A 21,052-nucleotide genomic window follows, 5' to 3' on the forward strand; every position below is an offset into this window, starting at 1 on the left:
TAGTCCGCCAGTGGATCTAGTTTCAAAACAAGTTTATTTATCTTCCTTAAAAGTTACTTCTAAGTTCATTTTGTCTTATTTCAAATGCACCAAGATATTGTTCCACTTGACACTTGATAAAAATATTTAGTAAAATTTTGTGTTTTTGCAGTGCAGGAGCTCTGACCGGTCCAATCAATTGGTTCTGACTTCAGTCTCTCAGATTATCAAGCTGCTTCAAGTGTCTGATTTCATCCAGTTAATGTTCGCTCTGCTCATGTCAAATGTCTCCTGTAACTGAGTCCAAGCTGTCAGAATAAAGTGACGAATCCCCAGGAAGTTGGTCTTTCTTTAACCGATAATCAGTAAAGAGATCAATAAGTTTGGAAGCATACCTCATAAATCCTCAACGCTCCGACTACTGTGGATCAGTTCTGGTTTCTAGGAAACACATCAGGACTTTCTTTCCTACACAATCGGCTGAACTTTTCCTGCAACTAAGTGTGTAGGCTTTTCTTTCAGACGATGGGAGTATTAGGAAAAAAATTTAATAAAATTATAAGAATTAACTTCTTACTTCTGTCTAACATAAAGAGTATTTCTGGATCAGTTTATTTTCTGTGTGCATGCTCTATATTCTCTAACTCTTAAACCAGGAAAGCTTGGAGAAATGCGGACTCGATCAGAGACTGAACCATTGGTTTCATGACGGCTGTGTGGGAGACGGAGCAGAACCGTTTCAGGATAAAAACACAAACTGGACATTTTAAAAACAGACTCAGGTTTATTGCTGTGAAAAACGCATGTTGTTGTGACGGCAGTGTTAAAGCTGGTAGTAAAAACGTAAACAAAGACTCATTTAAGATCCGGAGCCTGAAATTCACTCCTTACAGTGTTTGTGTTTAACTCTGGGGGATATTACAAGCATGACATAAAGTATATTCAGCTTTTTGTCTCTTTACCATCGTAATTGTCATTTTATCTAAATATTTAACTAAAATTACAAATATACTAAATATTTAGTAGTTAAATATTTAGTTTACCCACTAAATATTGGTAAACTCCCAATAGTTAGTAGTTTAGGTGCTAAATATTTAACTTGTAAGTTTCTGAGAGGAATCCGATGTGATCAGCTTCACGTCTAAATTAGTCTGAACGGGCAGAACGTGGCGTCGGATCGGCAGGTCCAGACATATGAATGTTCCTGAAGGACCCGATCGATCCATTGATCTGATTATCAACCTTTACCGTAATCCAGCTATCTGATCGAATTCTCCTACCAATGGCAGAAAACCTCAGTGGAAGTCCAGGGATTGTCTGGTTCTGGACTCAGAATAAATCTCAGTTCAGACCGTCCATTAAAGGGGCAGTATTAGGTTTTTTCCAGGCACATGGTGCCATTTTATAGCATATCAACTATGTTACCTTCAATTATTATAAAAAATTATATATTAACCCTTTGACAACATTTAATACATTTTTATCTGGATTGCAGTGATAAGTTGCTCATTCAATGAGCTCAGCTCATGCACAGTTTCACCAGGTGTTTGCTAATTGCTGCTGGCTAGTCTGAAGGAGCCGAGTGAAGGGAGCCGCAGTGGAGGGCAAGAGCTTGGAAGCTTACATTGAAAAAAGAAAACAGGTGATCCAACTTAAGAATTTTTTTTTTACAAGTAATCAAATTAAGTTTATTCAAGTAAATATATTTAATATCTTATGTTAAACAGATGTAAAATTCAGCTTGAAGATTTTAATTTGATTACATCTAGTGAATACATTTTTTTAAAAGTTGGAAGCTTTCAGTGTAGAAACTGCTGCTCTAAGGAGGAGCTTCGCCCTTGAAGGCGGGGCTAGGTCCACCCAGGTGTTTTGCACAGCTGAATGGTTGCCAGGTTTGATTTTGATGAGGAAATAACATTATAACATGATGCAAACCTTTAAAAAAAAGTCAATTTTACATGATACTGTTCCTTTAAGGTGTAAGTCAGTGCAGGTCAGGGAACGGTTTGGGGTAGCTGAACATCAGGTAGTCCCTGTAATAAAACTCAAACACCTTCTGCCTCTCCGTGCGGTTCAGCTGGGAGAAATAATCCTGCATGATTCTGGACGAGGTCCGATTCGCCCGCGGGTTCCTGTCCTTGAAGTCCGGGAAGGTGAGGTTTTGCGGAGCGCCGATGCCGCGCAGCAGGAAGTCGGCGTCCTCCTGCAGGCTCTCGACCTTCCCAATGAAGTCGTAGGGGATCAGACACGGGCTGCAGAGCTGGCCGACCCGCTCCCAGTGGATGTCCATCCCAACGGGTCGCTGCGCGTCCAGCAGGTACTGAACGAACTCCCTGAACGTGACGCCGGCGCCAGTATTCAGAGCCGACTTTGTAGCGTTGGCCCGGTACCTGGAAATGATGGCCCGTCCGAACACGGGATGATAGTAGGAGTTCGGACTTTCAAACTTGTCCCGGAAGGCCGCGACGAGCCGCTCGAAGGGCTCCCTGACGAACAGAACCTTGGTGTAGGTTCGCAGTCTCTCGGCGATACCGGCCCGATCGTAGCTGTCCAGCCGCCGCAGCTGGTTGCTGTAATGAGCTGCATCGTGAGAAATATCCTGAGTGGACCGGGCTCTGCCTGCCAGAACCATCAGGACCCTTTTCCAGTTGGAGCAGCCGGCTTTCGGTACCTCACAGTACAGCAGCCGGAACCGGTCCTCCACGTAAAGCCGGGACACCTGCTGCAGCCTGACCTGCCGCCTCCGGCGGACCGGCTGGTACCCGGAGCAGACGTGGTTCAGCTGGCGCCGCCGAGACTGCTGCTCCGGAGAACCTCCAAAGGGGGCGCTCTTCAGCAGCAGCTTCCTGTGGCGCTTAGTGACGGGCTGCTTCTTGCCCAGCAACGGGTCAGAACAAAGATGGAGGACAGGCGGGAAGCCGGGGGAAAGTCCTGCTGGGATGTCTTCAGTTTGCCAGGACGGAACCTGAAACACAGAACAGAACCAGAACCAGAGTAAAGAGCAGAGACTAGAACTTCTGAACCAGAGCAGGACCTGCAGCAGGAACTTGAGGGACTTTTCAGACCTGATAGTCCTGTAGACTCGGTTCGATTTGGGACTAAAATTAAAACATTTGCTACATTTTCGGCTACTACGCTTCATTTTCCACACTTCACTGTCAAATGAACTAAACTCCCTTAAAAAAACGTTCCCCTCCTCGCCTGTGGTGGCGCTGCACCAAGAACCACTGAAGGAAACAACACAAAAATCTACGAAGAAGACACAGCGCAACTTCCTTCAGGATGAAATGTAAATAAAAATGGAGTGGCGTCAGATTTGATGAAAATAGTCGAAATAGTAGATAATAAAGTCATTATGAGAATGAAGTAATGTGAGAATAAAGTCGTACGAAAATAAAGTTGAAATTATACGAGTTTAAAGTCATCATATAATTTTAATATTAATAAAATTGTAATGATACTACGACTTCTAGTCTCATATTATTTTGACTTTATTCTCGTAATGCTACTTTATTTTCAATCTTATTTATTTTTCTTAAGTTTTTTATGCCCCTAATACTCCATACATACATATTTAGGTTGCACAGATATTCAGCATCCTGCCGTACGAATTCACAAAAATGTCAACATTCCCCCAGAAACATAAAGATAGAACCATTTATCAGTTTATTTATCAGCAAAATACAAAATGCTGCTGTAATGCTGCATGTGTCCAGCAGGTGGTGCTGTGGCGCCATGCTTACCTTCCGTTCTGGCCATGAAGGAGCTTCCAGGACAGGAACACCTGAAACAGCAGAACAGAGAGTTGAACATGTCTGAGTTTTAACTGTTGCTCTTCATGTCTGCGTGACGGAGCCTCTGTCTGGTTCTGGTTCTGGTTTGGTGTCAGTGAGCCGTTCTGGTTAAATAAAGATGAAACTGCAGAGGTTCTGCTGCCTCAGTGATGTGACAACGCACATCCTCTAAAAGCTCTCTCATGATACTTTCCAGTCACACTGGCAGATTTTCAAATATTCATGAGGCGACCATAAATAAAACATGGATGGAGGGGATGAAGAAGGCGGAATAAAACCTGAACCATCCACAGGAACCATATTCATAACAGAACTGGACCAACAACACATCCTTATGTTACAGCTGCAGATTTTCTGTTCCACATATTTCGCTTCACATGTTCTATTCTACATGCTTTGTGGCCCATTAAATGTCATGTTGCTGAATAATTTACTCGTATATAAACAGGGAGACCTGAATAATTTACTAGATTTTGTTATGAGACAAAATTAACTGTAAAAAAATAAACTTGTTACTTGTCTACATATTCAGGAAAGGAATAGTAAGGTTTAAAAAGCACATTTTATTTTAAAAGAGCATTGAAATCTTTTTTAAAAATTATATTTAAATCTCAGTTTATGTGTGTAATTTGTAAAATGTGACATCTGGCTAATTTTGTGATATTATGTGTTAATTATGTTATTAATTACTATATGGAGGGGACCCTGGCGGTCCGATCCTCGGTTGCAGAAACTGGCTCTTGGGACGTGGAATGTCACCTCTCTGGTGGGGAAGGAGCCGGAGCTAGTGCGTGAGGTCGAGAGGTTCCGGCTAGAAATAGTCGGTCTCACCTCGACGCACGGCTCTGGTTCTGGAACCAGTCTCCTTGAGAGGGGCTGGACATACTTCCACTCTGGAGTTGCCCAAGGTGAGAGGCGTCGGGCAGGAGTGGGCATACTTGTTGCTCCCCATCTCGGCGCCTGTACGTTGGGGTTTACCCCGGTGAACGAGAGGGTAGCATCCCTCCGCCTACGGGTGGGGGGACGGGTTCTGACTGTCGTTTGTGCTTACGGGCCGAACGACAGTTCAGATTACCCACCCTTTTTGGAGTCCTTAGAGGGGGTACTGGAGAGTGCTCCTCCTGGGGACTCCCTTGTTCTGCTGGGGGACTTCAACGCTCACGTGGGCAATGACAGTGAGACCTGGAGGGGCGTGGTTGGGAGGAACGGCCCGCCCGACCTGAACTCGAGCGGTGTTCTGTTGCTGGACTTCTGTGCTCGCCATGGATTGTCCATAACGAACACCATGTTCAAGCATAAGGGTGTCCATATGTGCACTTGGCACCAGGACACCCTAGGCCGCAGTTCGATGATCGACTTTGTCATCGTCTCATCGGATCTGCGGCCGTATGTCTTGGACACTCGGGTGAAGAGAGGTGCGGAGCTGTCCACTGACCACTACCTGGTGGTGAGTTGGCTCCGGTGGTGGGGGCGAAAGCCGGTCAGACCTGGCAGGCCCAAACGTGTTGTGAGGGTCTGCTGGGAACGTCTGGCGGAATCCCCTGTGAGACGGAGCTTTAACTCCCATCTCCGGCAAAACTTCGAACACGTCCCGGGAGAGGTGGGGGACATGGAGTCTGAGTGGACCGTGTTCCGTGCCTCCATTGTCGAGGCGGCCGATCGGAGCTGTGGCCGCAAGGTTGTCGGTGCCTGTCGCGGCGGCAACCCTCGAACCCGCTGGTGGACACCTTCGGTGAGGGATGCCGTCAGGCTGAAGAAGGAGTCCTATCGGGCCTTTTTGGCCTGTGGGACTCCGGAAGCAGCTGATGGGTACCGGCGGGCGAAGCGGCATGCGGCTCGGGCGGTTGCTGAGGCAAAAACTCGGGCGTGGGAGGAGTTTGGAGAGGCCATGGAGAAAGACTTCCGTACGGCTTCGAGGCGATTCTGGTCCACCATCCGGCGTCTCAGGGGGGGGAAGCGGTGCAGCACCAACACTGTTTATAGTGGGGATGGTGTGCTGCTGACCTCTACTCGGGACGTTGTGGGCCGGTGGGCAGAGTACTTCGAAGACCTCCTCAATCCCACCAACATGCCTTCCACTGAGGAAGCGGAGCCTGGGGACTCTGGGTTGGGCTCTCCAATCTCTGGGGGCGAGGTCGCCGAGGTGGTTAAAAAGCTCCTCGGTGGCAGGGCCCCGGGGGTGGATGAGATCCGCCCGGAGTTCCTTAAGGCTCTGGATGTTGTAGGGTTGTGTTGGTTGACGCGACTCTGCAATGTCGCATGGACATCGGGGGCAGTTCCCCTGGATTGGCAGACTGGGGTGGTGGTCCCCCTGTTTAAAAAGGGGGACCGGAGGGTGTGCTCCAATTATAGAGGGGTCACACTCTTAAGCCTCCCTGGCAAGGTCTATTCAGGGGTCCTGGAGAGGAGGGTCCGTCGGATAGTCGAACCTCGGATTCAGGAAGAGCAGTGTGGTTTTCGTCCTGGTCGTGGAACGCTGGACCAGCTCTACACCCTCGGCAGGGTCCTGGAGGGTGCATGGGAGTTCGCCCAACCAGTCTACATGTGTTTTGTGGACTTGGAGAAGGCGTTCGACCGTGTCCCTCGGGGAGCCTTGTGGGGGGTTCTCCGGGAGTATGGGGTACCGGGCCCTTTGATACGGGCTGTCAGGTCCCTGTATGACCGGTGTCAGAGTCTGGTCCGCATTGCCGGCAGTAAGTCGGGCTCGTTTCCGGTGAGAGTTGGACTCCGCCAGGGCTGCCCTTTGTCACCGATTCTGTTCATCACTTTCATGGACAGAATTTCTAGGCGCAGCCAAGGTGTTGAGGGGATCCGATTTGGTGGCCTTAGGATCTCATCTCTGCTTTTCGCAGACGATGTGGTCCTTTTGGCTTCATCAGATCGTGATCTGCAGCTCTCGCTGGAGCGGTTCGCAGCCGAGTGTGAAGCGGCCGGGATGGGGATCAGTGCCTCCAAATCCGAGGCCATGGTCTTGAGCCGGAAAAGGGTAGAGTGCCTTCTCCGGGTCAGGGGGGGTGTCCTGCCCCAAGTGGAGGAGTTTAAGTATCTCGGGATCTTGTTCACGAATGGGGGAAGAAGGGAGCGGGAGATCGACAGGCGGATTGGCGCAGCGTCTGCTGTCAAGCGGGCGCTGTACCGGTCCGTCGTGGTGAAGAGAGAGCTGAGCCAAAAAGCGAAGCTCTCGATTTACCGGTCGATCTACGTTCCCACCCTCATCTATGGTCATGAGCTTTGGGTCATGACCGAAAGAACGAGATCGCGGATACAAGCGGCCGAAATGGGTTTTCTCCGTAGGGTGGCTGGGCTCTCCCTTAGAGATAGGGTGAGAAGCTCAGTCATCCGGGAGGGACTCAGAGTAGAGCCGCTGCTCCTTCACATCGAGAGGAGCCAGTTGAGGTGGCTCGGGCATCTGGTCAGGATGCCTCCTGGACGCCTCCCTGGTGAGGTGTTCCGGGCACGTCCCACCGGGAGGAGGCCCCGGGGAAGACCCAGGACACGCTGGAGGGACTATGTCTCTCGGCTGGCCTGGGAACGCCTTGGGATTCCCCCGGAGGAGCTAGAAGAAGTGGCTGGGGAGAGGGAAGTCTGGGCCTCCCTTCTGAAGCTGCTACCCCCGCGACCCGACCTCGGATAAGCGGAAGAAGATGGATGGATGGATGGAATTACTATATGTTAATGTTGAAATGTTTTATTTTTCTTTCAGTTAGGAAGATTAGTAACCACTTCGCTGGAAGCTATCCTAATAAATATTAATTTGCACATGTTCTGCTCCACATGTTAGATTAATTTGTAACAGCGTCACAATTTCTGTTCTACATTTTCCGCTGCACATGTTCCAATTAACAATTTCTTCACATTTTGTACTAATTTGTACCAGCTCCGCATGTTCCAACTGCACATATTATCTGCTTCAAATGTGCACATTAAACTTCGAGATTGAATATCAACCTCGAAGTTGACATTCAAATGTGCCGGGTTCACATGTTCTGTTAAACATATTCTTTCTTCCATCTGCACATGTTCTGCTCTACATTGTGTATTTGATATTTTCTGCTATTTGTGTTCTATTGTAAAGGTCCTGCTTCACATGTGCTGGGTTCACATGATCTGCTAGATATATTCCATAGCACATGTTTTTTTGCACTTGCTCCTGCTGCACATGTTTCTTCTTCACATGCTCTATCCACATTTTAGTCCTTATACTCTGCTGCACATGTTCTACTTTAGTTGTGTTTATTTGTATGAGCTCCACATGTTTCAGCTACACATATTCTATTGGACATGTGCAGATGGAACATGGAGGGGCAACATCTGGAACAGAAAATGCAAAGAAAACATTCCTGCTTCAAATGTTTCATCTGCATGTTTTTTTCCCACGTTTCTAACAGATACACATGTTCTGATGCACATATAGCAGCCCTGCACTCTGTTGCACATGTTCTGATGCACATATAGCAGCCCTGTACTCTGTTGCACATATTCTGATGCACATGTATTAGTCCTCTGTTGCACGTTCTGCTTTACATAATATATTCCACATATTTTGCTACTTTCTTCGACTCCCCCTAGTGGTCTGGAGTGAGTTTGCAGTTGTTTTTGCTGTTATTTCTGTGATTGCAGAGTTTTTGTGTTTGCTGCATTTTATTTGAAGTTGCAGCATTTGGTGTTTTGTTGATTGAAGGTTTTGCTTCTATTTTCTGTTGTTTCAGCATTTTTTTTGTTTGCATCGCTTTTCCGTTGTTTGTGTTTTTCTAGTGTTTGCAGCTCGTTTAATTTTTGCTGCTCTGTTTGCACCTGTCGGCCACCGCATTCTGTTGATATATTTCAGCTCCACATGTCTCAGTTTCACTCTGTGATGAGGTCATGACCCTCGTGCTGCAGGAACATGAGAGGAACCTTCATGTGACTCTGCGAAAGCAAACCAGGAAGTGACGGCTTGCTGTTATTTCATCCCAGAGGACCCGACAGCCTTCATTTTCCCCTCCATTGATCCAATTAACAACAACGATCACGTGGTCAATCCGCCTCATCAGTCTCACACCTCATATTTCTGTAAACACCAACGTTAACACATCGGAGAGTTTGGACGGAGCTGCTGTAGTTTGTTTTTTTTTGTTTAATAAATCATAAGAGACACAGAGCGCAGGGAGGGAGTCCACAGGGACAGGGTGGGTGCAGAAAACGGGGCAAGAAACAGAAATAGATCAGAAATCTTCCAGAAGACTTAACTCCATCCTGAAATATCGTCTGGCCCCAAGCTTTGTCTCCACTCAGCCGAGTATTTTTGGTAGTTTCTCGTGCAAATATTTTTTTTTACCATAATTTGCAAGCTCCAGTTTCTTGCTGACAAGTTGAGTTTTGTCTTATTTCAAATGTACTAAGATATTTGCAGCAGAAACTAAACCAAAATCACTGTTTTGGTGAGATTTAGTGTTTTTGCAGTGTGACTGTTCCAGGAAGTAAAGGAGTTAGAATCAGGTCCAGGACGTTAACATGTTGGTTGGTTTTAAAAACCAGTCCAGACTTTCTGCTCTCTGTAAACCAGGCAGGCAGATTTCTTGACCCCATCAGTTCCAGTTTAAATCACACAGGTGAAACAGCAGCCGACCAATCACAGTCATGCATCCGGAGCTGCAGTTTTAGACTAATATCCGCCATCTTCTAAGGTTTATCGTAGCTGCAGACTGTAACACATGCAGCAGAAACACCTTGTTTACTTTCACCATGATCGCTGTTGTCATGGACGCAGCCCAACTCCACAGAGGGACTTAATGAGTGGGACTCAGGTGAAGCTGGAGCTTAATTACAGGTACAAACTCTGAGCTCCACCCGGCCCACTTAAAGAGCTCATAAACCTCTGCTGCAGTTTCTAGATTACCTTGGACTATCATCCTTCCTTTAAGTCGTTAAATCTCTGCTTTTAAAATTCAGAAGTGCTTAATTATCACATGTGAGTGCTCTGCAGCTACATAGCTGCCAGAATTGTTTATATGGGGGCAGAAAGAAGGTTCTGGGTTCGAATCCCAGCCTGGGGTATTTCTGCACATAGACTCCCAGATTTAAATCCCATCTGATGTCTCTGGAGAAATCTGGAACTCAACGGAGCTTAAGAGGTTCTGGGCAAAACTGCCCAAAGTATGGCTGCAAGTAACAATTATTTTATTTATCGATTAATCTATCAGTTATTCTAATTAATCAATTTTTCTGAAGATTAATCTGATATTTAAAAATCATTTTTATTTCAGCCTTTTTGCACAATATTAGAAATACATTAAAAGATGCACATAAACTAATTCTTTAAATGAGAAGATAAACATTTATTGCCTAAAATGCAATAAGAGCATTCCTTCAGTGATAATTTGTAGCAAAGCCTGTAACTAAAAAATACTTCACACTTCAACATGTGAAAAACTCAGAGCTTCCTGCTTAACTTATCAATAAAGTTGAGGACTTATCTATTGATTATTTTATTAATTAATATAGCAAAAGGTGTTTAATAGGCGATTTTTACAGGATAGTGAACAAGGTGAAGCTAATATGATGCTACTTCAAGAGTTCTGGGAAGACAAAGATTATTTTAATCTTAAATGCAAAATATGTTTTGCATATTTTTGCCCCAATTCCTGCTTAACAATGTTGTTCTTTCAGCAATTGAGTCTGTAAGTTAAAGATTATTTTATTACTAAATTAGTTGATGATGATTATTCCAATAATCATGATTAATCTGATTAATTGTTTTAGTCCTAAAAATTAGACTCTGGTTAATAAATTAGACTTTCCAGCTACATTTATTAGATAAAGATGATGAGCAGACAGAGGAAGGAGCAGGAAATGTATCTTTTAACAAACAAGGAGTTTCAGATTCACAGCCTCACTCAGACTGACCCCAGACCAGCCGACCCGGCAAAGCCAACCTGGGTTCTGTTGCTGCACGGAGTCGGTGAGATGTTGCAGGACGACCAGAAGCAGCAGCGACCCGACTCCCAGGAGAAGCAGACTCCAACAGAGGCGAGGCAGCGAGCGGAGGAGTTTCATCCTCCTCACAGAGCCCTGCAGTCCCACAGGCTGGTTCCGGATCATCCACAGAACCTGAGGACAGGAGGTCACACCTGGGTCACCACAGCTGCAGTTAGCGACTATTTTAGTCATCCATTAATCAATTATTCTAATGATTATTCGCGTATATAAATAAATGACACATCTTGCAGATTTTTTATTTAACTTCTTAAACATTTTCATACAATATTATAAATACATCAAAAGATGCAAATAAAGAAATAATTCAATTTCTTTTTTAAATTAGAAAATAAATACCTATACCTAAAATTCAATAACAGCAATAGTTAGTGTGCGTTTTCTTTATTATCTTAAATGCAAAATGTATAGATACTGTATTTTATTTTTACAGTTTTTGCTTACTTACTGCTCTGATTGAGTTATTCTTTCAATAAATGCCCTTTTTAAGAGTCTGTATTCTCCGGTTAACAATCAAATATAATACATCTTTCAAATGTTTTAAGTTAAATAATGAGCCAGTGAAACTTTTCATCAATATGAAGAAACTATTTACGTAAAACAAGCTCCTACCTTGCTTAAAATTTACTTGTAAGTTAGTTTTGTCTTATTTCAAGATATTTCCATTAGAAACTACACCAAAAAATGTTGTATTTTGCAGTGTATCCCAGAAACTGCTCCCAAACTCTCTGAGGATGTTTCCAGCGTTTTGTCGGATAGATCCTCTGGCCTCCTCCCGCCTGCCTGTGGCTCCGTCAGCTTGGAGTGGAGCCCAGCTGGGACATATTTATAGATCAGCGTGCTTCAGGTTATTTTTATCCGCAAACACAGAAACAGAGGAGGTGAAATCAGATCGCTTCTGCAACCTGCAGCTGTTAACCGCCTTAATCTGCTCGAGGATTCCTGACTCGGAAATCTGAACGTTTTATCTCTGGAGCAACAATGGTCACAAAAATCTGATAATAGAGCAGAGTCACGGATGATGGAGAAATATGTCAGTGTTAACAATTTGATGAGTTTAAAACAATGTTCTGTGAAATTGTTACATTTTTATTGAGACTCAGGTTAAGCAGCTAGTTTACACATTTCCAGTCGGACGTGTGAAAGCGCAGAACGAACGGCTGCATATTTATACTATTCATCTGGACAAATGGCAAAAATAAAATGGCGGATAGCATTGTGCTATTTGTACAACAGCATATTAGCACTGTTGCAGACAGAAAAACAGGACTAAATTTCCGCCAAAAAATAATAAAAATAAAATAGATTAATCTTAGAAATGTTTGAGAAAAAAACTTGGACATTTTTGAGTTTGAAGAGTCAAAAATTTGCGAGAAAAAACTCCTAAATTTTGAGACTAGTCTTAGATTTTATTTTTAGAAAAACATGGACATTTCTATGTCAAAAATATTACATTTTTGGAGTCTTTTTCCTAGTTTCTGTTTTCTTCGCTATTTAAGTGGCTTATGAGGTCATCAGGTTTCCTTGCAGGAAATGGAAGTGTTTCCATTCAATAATTAACAGCCTTTTGACTGTTGACCCACAACAGCAGCTCTGCAGGATCGAGTTTATTTTAATAATCCCATAAAATCCGACCTGATCCGGGATTTATTGACTCTCTTGGTCACAGTGTCTTTCCTGCAGCAGGAGAGGCGATTTACGTATTATTCCAGAATATAGTCCACAACCATTTTTCATATTATTCCAGAATATAGTCCACAACCATTTTTCTCGAATTCTTCTGCAGAAGATCAAAACCTTCATCCACAATCATTGCAGTTACCTGCATATTTGCAGGTTTGTGATAGATGGATTAAGGATGCAAACAATTATTTATTAGATTAAAATTAGTTCTGATCTATTGACCAATAACATTCTCTTGCACCTTCTTTTAGTGTTGTAGTTTGACCTCCATTCAGCAGAGGGCGCCGCTGGTCATGCTTAAGCAGAACCCTTAATACAGAAACAAAGATGGTGGAGGGGTTACAAGAACACAAAAGGTCCAAATGGAGTCCAGGTGTGGGGTGAAAACACACTTTATGCAGTTTTGTTTTGAACATTATAGGCTCTTAAGACTGTCTACCATTAAGAGAAAACTAAGTATAAGTATTAAAAAAAAAGGCCACTAATCAAATAATCATTAGTCGATCGAAAAGATTTCTGAAAAGTAAACCTTTCAGCCAAAAAAGGTCTCTGGAAGTGAGACAGAACCGATCTGGGCTTCTGGAAGTTAGAAAGCTGCGGTAAAAAAAATAGCTGAATCATTGCAGGACTCGGACTCTGGGCCCGAGTCTCTGCAGGTCTCAGCCCTGCGTCAACATGTTTACAGTCTGCAGGTCACCATGACGCCGCCGGTCCGATGAAAGACCCCAGCAACAGGTCGGATCGTGTTTCACTGAGACAAACAGGAAGTCAGCTGGGGAGAGATGATCCCTCTGAGGATTCCTGCAGGAGTTTATTCCTCTGAAACAGGATAGGAAAAACTTCTCCAGATAGGAACCTGGAGACATTCATCAGTTTGAAATCAAACTGACAAATTATCTAACAAAAACAATATATAAGAAGAAGCATGAGGCTCCTTAAAATGTCCTGGTGGACGGTTGTGTTGACTTTAGAAAACCCAGAGGACCAGAACCAGGAGACCACATGGCACCCAACATGGATTCTGCTCCTCTCCGCTTCTCCTCGTACAACAACATTTTAGGACCACTGGAGACCATTAAAAAAAGGAAGATCAAATTTTTGCCAAGATCTCAGAAACTCTATAGAAAAATTACAGAAATTGCAGAGTTTGAAAAGTCAAAACTTTTCAACTTTTGAAACTCAAAACAGGTTCCCTCTGTTGCTACCGCACCTTAGAACATTTCTTCCTTCCACTAGACTTTCTGTGAATATGCTTGGAAACAGAACTAATCAACTTTTTCAGCAATGACTTTCTGTGGCTGCTTATAAGGGCGCAGATGGATGACCCAGGTGCCTTTAAGTGTCCAATAATATTATTTTTCTAAAATATTCTCATTTTCTGAGACAGAATTTTGCATTTATACTATCTGTAAACCATAAACATTAAAATTACAATAAATAAGAGTTTGGAATGTATCACAAGGCGTGATGATTCAGTATAATATGCGAGTTTCAATTTCTGTTCTAGTTGATAATGAGGTCGGATTTTTCAGTTTAAGATTTTCTATTTAACTTTTCTATTTTATCCAAATCATCATAGGTAGAAAAAGGAGGTGTAAATTTCCGCCAAACAACTCAGAAATTCTGAGATTAATCTCAGAAATTATTCTAGAAAAACTTAAAATTTCTGAGTTCAAAGGTGTAAAATCTTAAGAAAAGGAAACACGAATATTTCTGGAAATTTTCTGAGTTTCAAAATTTCTAATTTTTTTATTTGTCTTATAATCAAAATCAAACCGATTTATTTTCCAATAAATTAATTTGCTGCGGATGAAGCGGTGCTGTTCTGGTTTAACTGGCGCATCTCAGTCAGGTCCAAAACAATCTGCTTCAGGAAAATCAGCTGGATCCTGTTCTAGTTGATCCAGATAAGAACCGAACCTCGGTAGTAACAGGTAAGACCTGACACTCACCTGAATCCCGGATCGGCTCCAAGTTCGGGTCCGGCATGGACCCTGTGCGCCGGGTGCTCCGCTCTGGGTCAATGATGATGAAAAATAACCCTGACAGAACCGAACAGAACCAAGAACCGGTGTCGGTTCGTTGAAAGTCCTCTGGAAAAGGATCGATAACGCCCGAAGTTCCGGACCGCAACTGGATTTCCACGGAGGATCAAACCGAACATCAAGCTACAGAGGAGAAGAAGACACTGACCGGAAGTTTACTACCGGTCCCTTCGCAATAAAAGTCAACCATAAATCCGCTGCAGACCTGAAACAGTTAAATCTCCAGATGATCCAGAACTTCTCAGAACTTGTAATGATTTTCAGGTTCCTTCACTGGTCCACGATCCGATTCAATTCCAGACATGAAATCATTTATTTTTTTAAAGGTTATATTGGCTCTAGTGGCCTTTATTTGAAAGTAGTTCGACAGGAAACAGGGTAATGAGAAAGGGGGAAGACATGCGACCACCGTCCTCGGTTGTGCTTTGCCCCTGCGCCACCACAGCAACCCCGTGAAATAATATTAATCATAATAACAATCTCTGGATCAAACTACAGGAACCACAGGATTAAAATAAAGTAACAAGATAAAAAAAATACAACAATACTTTATTTTAGTTCAAATAAATACATTTTGAACTCACAACCAGCTCTCAGATCCAAACTAATCAGAAAACTTTTATGCTAGCGACACTTCCTGCTTTTATTTTGTAGCAACAACCGGAAGTGCAAACACGGACCGTTATTGCAGTAAATTGGCTTCAGCCTGAGGCAGCAGCTGCTTCTGAGGGTGTGTATATTTACTGTATATCTTTTTATCTTTGAGTTGTCACACAGAAGCTGCAACTTTTCTCACGCAGTTTGACAGGTTTGGCAACATGGTGGCTGAGGAGAACTCGTTTTTCTTCACTTCAGATAGCATCAACACAGTCCAAATGCAGAGGACCAGAACGTTTTGGAGTTATGAGTTAGGTCAAAGTTCAGCAACCTTTACGACCGCGTGAGCTACTTTTATCTTTGACCTACTCTCGCTAAACAAAATTTGTATAGAGCTACATACGTGAAAAAGTTAGTTATTTCAACAAAATCTACTGCAGGAATTTATTTTTAAATGAACACAACAATTAATTAAAAAGGGATATTTTTACCTCATGTTTTATGACATAATTGCCATTTATTTTTATTATTTCAGCTTAGGTCCAGCAGATTATATTTTTAAAAACATAAGTAAAATTTTACTGATTTTAAAACTATATATTTTTTGTTTTTCCCTTTACTTACAAATGCATTTGTGTCTCTTTAATGAATTAATCTTTTCCTCATTTTCCCCACAACTCCATTTATTTCTATGTATAACTATGCTCATTTATGAGTACAGTGGTTCTGATCACAAAAATGCCCCAAAAATGAAAAAAAAACAACAACAAAAAAACTAAATGATTCCAGTTGTGATGATCAGTTTTCTTTCGCTTTGATTTTATTTCAAAACCTTCAGAGCAATATCTTAATAATAAAAAATAAATATCTTCACGTAGTTCACAGTTTATTTTTCTCCGTCTGACAGATCCGCTGTTCAGTCAAAAGCTTCCTCCTGATGGACACAGAGAAACAAGATCAGAGTGAACAACATTTTAAATAAAGCAACAAAAAAAAAAGAGAGAGAGACAAATTCACAGAAAAACCCATTTTGTAGAAAAAAAAAACACTGTTACTGTTAGGAAATGTCTCAACTGGATCAAAATCTGGAACATCTGGGACAAGATTCAGGTTGGAGAAAATATCTCTCCTGATTGCTTCCTGCTCTTAAAACTGTTATTCTAACATACGTGTTAAATTCGAGGCCTGGGGCCAAATTTGGTCCGCCGAAACTTTTTATGTGGCCCTTTAGAAATGACATCAATCAGTATCTCCAAGTCTTTTGTTCAAATTCACGCAAAATCAACAGATGCCCGCATTTTTTGCGAGTTCATTACAAATTTTCTGCAAATATGGTCAAAAACATTGTGTGTAAGTTATGCTAACTCCTACCAGCAGGTGGCAGTATTTCTTATTTTTATGACACTACAGTACTGCGTCAGATTTTCTAGATATTAAGTTATTGTCAGCAATCGATATGGCAAGTAACAAAAAGTCACATTTACTGTCATATCAAAGCACAAATGTTGCAAAATGTCAAAATCTTTGCTTTTAATTGTAAAAAAAAAAAAAAAAAATCACAAAATTCTGGAGGGACTAATCAATGCAAAAATATGTTCAATATTATTTAATTTTAACAAATATGCAATGGATGCACAGACAGCTACTAATTTCAGTAATCAAACCGGATCAGAACCACCCCTCTTACCCAGCCTCCTTGCTGCTGGACCCATCCAGCGTGGTTCTCTGCGATGTATCGGGCTCCAAAGTTCTGTATCGCCCTGCGGTGGACCACAGTGACGGAGGACAGTCTGCTGGTCACCTCAAAGGCCCAGGCGATCCTCTGCTTCTGGACCAGACCGTCTGGGCATGCCGCCTGGCCCGGTGGCGCCACCAGGTTCTGCATGATGCACGTCAGCTTCTCAAACAGGTTGTAGTCCAGGTTCTGGAGCTGCTGCTGCAGGGCCGGGTTCTGTTGGAGCTGAGCGTGAAAAGAAACTGTGGTTAAAACAGAGTTTGGTCCTGTGTTTTGGTTCTGGTTCTGGTTCAGAACACACCTTCACATTAATGTCATCTCCAAGTGTTCTCATCAGCTCGACGAGTCTCTGGATGATCTCTGCAGCAACACAGGAAACCGATCAGAACCTTCACCATCTAGACCAGGGATCAGCAACCTTTTCCGTTCAAAGAGACTTTTGCCCCCGTTGCTACAAAATAAAATTAATCTAGAACTGCAAAAAACGATATTCCAAATATATACTACATAAAATGTTTGATTTTCTTAGCTTTCATAACACTAAAATTTGAAATTTATTTCCACTTTCAGATTCTGGTTCAAAACAAATCTTGTACCATTTAAGAAAAATAAACTGTAGAATAAGTTGAGCCTCTTCTATAAATTTTCATGATGAAGAAAGATAGGTAGTGGGAATGCAAACAATTGACTTATGATTAATTGTCGATTAATGGTTTATTAGATTAAAATTGGCTCTAATCGATTAACTAATGACGTCCGCCTTAGACCTTTTTTTTAGTGTTGTAGTTCGGCCGCCTGTCCAGCAGAGGACGCCGCTGGTCAGCCGTTGATACAGAAACAAAGATGGCTGAAGCCGGATGAGAAAGAGAAACGGTGGAAACGAGTGTTGGATGGAAAATGCACTTCATGCGGGTGTGTTTAGAAATATAAAAACTCGATTAGCTTCTTAGGTTTCACAATGTTAGTTTTTACTACCCTTTTATGCAACAGAAAACTATGTTTTTTTTAAAGAAGGCGACTTATTAAATTAAACGTTAATTGATGGATAAGATCATCCAATTTTAGATCAACTTATTAACCGATAACTAGGTAGCATAGCTTGAAGCTAGCTACTTTTTGAAGCCTGTTGTGGATATTATAAGAATATTAAAAACGAAGGGATGAAAAAAATGAAATAACTAGAGTAGGATGCAGCCAAATTAAGGTGCACTTTCGCGGTGGAGGAGCCAAAGTCATAACTACACCTGACCAAGCAGCAGGGCTACAGCAGGATAGCAATCAATACCTACATAGCTCTATCATTAGCATACAGTGTGTTTGTGTTTTGGATGCGTTCAGGGCACACAGAACATATCAGTAATGTTACACCATAGGTACATAAATTAATAATATGTTTAATTAAAATCAATCCATAATGGCAACCTGAAAAAATGCTAACATTTCTTTAATTCAGAAGAGAACATATATGGAGAAAGTAGTCTCTCTTCACAGTTAAAATGACAGAATCTGAACATACAGACAATATCTACGTGTTTGTTTTGTTTTTTGAATTAAGTCAGCTTTTTTAACCAGCTCAAGAAAAATACAGTCAGTAATTGTGTTTAGCACAAGAAGTGTATCGTGCCGTGAGAACTAGGCTTAAAGTGTAAGTTGATTTTTAGATTGTTTTGTGTTGTAACACTATGAAACCTTTGCAAAAGTTCTGTAAATTATTATTATTGCTGTTTAGCAGCAGAAAAAGGACAGAGTTAGCTGTGGTGGTGTTGTTAAATCCCAGAGAGTCGGTTAAAAGTGCAGCTACTGTCCGGGTAGCTGAGGGTATTTTTTTTTTACAGTCTCACCATCTTGTGTCGGGAGGTTCTGCTCGGTGATCGGTGCCGACTCAGCAATCTTCGCCAGCTGCCTCGGGACATTCTGGGCTGTGGAGCAATCCGAAGTTTCATTACAGATGTCAAAGTTTTTCTTTCTAAAATATAATCAGTTTTATAGCAAAAATAATCTAAAACCATGTTATTATGGAAACACAGTCATACAGAGGTGCTACCTGCTCCTATAGGAAGCAGACAACTGCTGGAAACATCTGGGATGATTTATTTTTTTGTAAAAAGTTGCTGCATGAACACTCAGCAGCTTCTGGAGAATGTTTCTGACCTTTTTTTGCAGACCCAGAACGATCTAAGGAGTCAGACTCTATATCCAAGGAGGGTATTCGAAGAATCAATGTTTTTTCTACTAATGGTTTGCAGGGCGAAGGGGCTGAAGACCTCTCTGGTACTTCTGGTCCTTGGAAATACGCCACTGGAGGTGACCTGAGGTTGCAGTATTTCTCCACCAGCCGCAACACTTTGTCATGATCCTGCAGACTCTCCATGTTCACCTGCAGAAGACGGAGCAGAAAACATTTCATTTTTCCACATGTCCTCAGCCTGTTCTGACCCTTCACCAGTGTTGCCAGATTGGGTGGGTTTCCTGCTGCTAAACAGCTTTGGGCGGGTTGTGAAAATGTGGGCCTCTTTTCACATTTGGGAATTTTTTAGAAGAAATTTCTTTCTAAATTGTTATATCAGAATATGTTGAATGTGACATGATCAATGATTAGTAAATGGAGTATTAGCGGCGATATGGGCTTAGGATTTTATCACAATATTTTGTGGTACTATTTTGATCATAAAAATCATGATACAAACAATTTATTACTTCTCTTTTAGGTAACTTTATGGCTGTGTGGCACAACATTCATAGCAACACAAGATGCTACTTAAGTGTGATTTATTATTCAGTTATTAACATGAGTTTCATTAGAGTTTGAGTTTCTTTTTAAGTTGGGTGGGTTTCATGTTATGGGATTGAAAACTGTTAGACCTGGCAACCCTGCTCCTCTCATCCATACATTAAGTATGTTTTATTCCAGTTGACAGGATTTGAAACTTTAGCCTCATACTTCTGAAGTTTTCCTCGAGCAGCTGGAACAGCAGCTGCAACACGTTCAACTATCCTAAACCAGCCAGCAGAACATATTATTGCTTCTTTTTTTTTTGCCAACACACCCGGTAAAATGATTTTTTTCATAACTAGTAGTAGTACTAGTATTGGCTTTTACTTTTTTTTAAAACCCTAAGCGGTGAAACATAAAGTGTTTGTCTAAAATTAAGTTCCTGCTCCAACGTTTTAGTTTCACTTTCCACAGAAACAACACAAAAGCACCTGAACGCGCCTAAACGCCCCAGAAAACGCGTCCGTACTCAATAAAACACACAGGTGTGTCTTTATTGGAGTCCGAAACCGAACCAGAACCAGAACCAGAACTCACCTTTGAAGCCGCTACTTCAAGCCGCTGGACGCTGTACTTCCTGAAGTACGCTTACGGCCACTGGGTGGCGCTGCAGCCCTTTAGATTCGCTTCATTCCTGACAGGTAACGGTCAGGTAACACCATGAAGCAGAGGGTGGGACGAATATGATCTTTTCATGCAGTTAAAACTATTTTTATCATTAAAACTTCCGTCTTTGGGGGCGCCACTGAAATTTAACTTAAATTGTCCAACAGCTTTTTTTCTTTGTCACTGAGCCTGATTTCAGTTTAAGCCAGGGGCGATTCTAGGATCTGACCTTTAGGGCTGCTTAGCCCCCAGCAGGTCTTATATATATATATATATATATATATATATATATATATAATGGTCTTTACTGTTTTCTTTAGAGGCTGGTTCTAGACCAAATTTACCACAGGGGTCAGTGTAGTCAGTGTTTGTTTATGGAGAAAACAAAGAATTAAACAACACAGCAATATTTCATCATTTAATAATGTGAACCAAAGAGCTGATTGTGTCTCCAGATTCAGATCCTGATCCAGCAGATGGAAAGTGTGATCCTATCTCAATACAGCAGCTAAAAGTGCAGCACTATAATTTTTAATTCATTGTTAAAATAAAATTGTGAAGGTTTAAAAAATATCTACCACTGAATATTTAAAAAAGACATTTATTTAGAATAATTTCTTTAGAATCGCCACTGATTTACACCCAGAGGTGGGTAAGGTACAAAATAATTTTACTCTGGTAAAAAGTAAACATTGAAGAGATGACTCTATTTTAAGGACTAAAATGACAATAATTCATATAACAAACAAAAGTAACAGTCAGACAAAATAGTTTTCAAAATCAGTTTCTTTCAATAAAAAACACTTATAACACTTTAAAAGCTGCAGGGTGTGTGTCTGAATTTTTGGTTAAAACATGTTTGTTT

The 21,052-nt window shown here is 42.0% G+C and overlaps 2 protein-coding genes across 3 annotated transcripts; both read right to left on the minus strand.

The window, feature by feature from the left end:
- Window positions 1–1,764: 1,764 nt before the first annotated feature.
- LOC116710967 (carbohydrate sulfotransferase 8-like) lies at window positions 1,765–14,608 on the minus strand. Of its 2 annotated transcripts, none has more exons than XM_032550325.1 (4): window positions 14,384–14,608; window positions 10,688–10,862; window positions 3,723–3,763; window positions 1,765–2,944 (listed from the first exon to the last, which is right to left on the minus strand). In XM_032550325.1, exons 2-4 carry the CDS (start codon window positions 10,851–10,853, stop codon window positions 1,964–1,966), a joined length of 1,188 nt encoding a protein of 395 aa, XP_032406216.1. In that variant the 5' UTR covers window positions 10,854–10,862; window positions 14,384–14,608; the 3' UTR covers window positions 1,765–1,963. The 2 variants fall into 2 exon arrangements, with proteins under 2 accessions (XP_032406216.1, XP_032406207.1); XM_032550316.1 differs by having other exon boundaries at window positions 10,659–10,862.
- Window positions 14,609–15,871: 1,263 nt separating this feature from the next.
- Window positions 15,872–20,197, minus strand: si:ch211-218c6.8 (apoptosis facilitator Bcl-2-like protein 14). The gene is made up of 6 exons (XM_032578828.1): window positions 20,119–20,197; window positions 18,960–19,185; window positions 18,650–18,727; window positions 17,110–17,168; window positions 16,761–17,033; window positions 15,872–16,007 (listed from the first exon to the last, which is right to left on the minus strand). Exons 2-6 carry the CDS (start codon window positions 19,177–19,179, stop codon window positions 15,990–15,992), a joined length of 648 nt encoding a protein of 215 aa, XP_032434719.1. The 5' UTR covers window positions 19,180–19,185; window positions 20,119–20,197; the 3' UTR covers window positions 15,872–15,989.
- Window positions 20,198–21,052: the final 855 nt, after the last annotated feature.

The sequence above is a fragment of the Xiphophorus hellerii genome, chromosome 2, assembly GCF_003331165.1.
Source record: "Xiphophorus hellerii strain 12219 chromosome 2, Xiphophorus_hellerii-4.1, whole genome shotgun sequence".
Classification (NCBI taxonomy): Eukaryota; Metazoa; Chordata; class Actinopteri; order Cyprinodontiformes; family Poeciliidae; genus Xiphophorus; species Xiphophorus hellerii.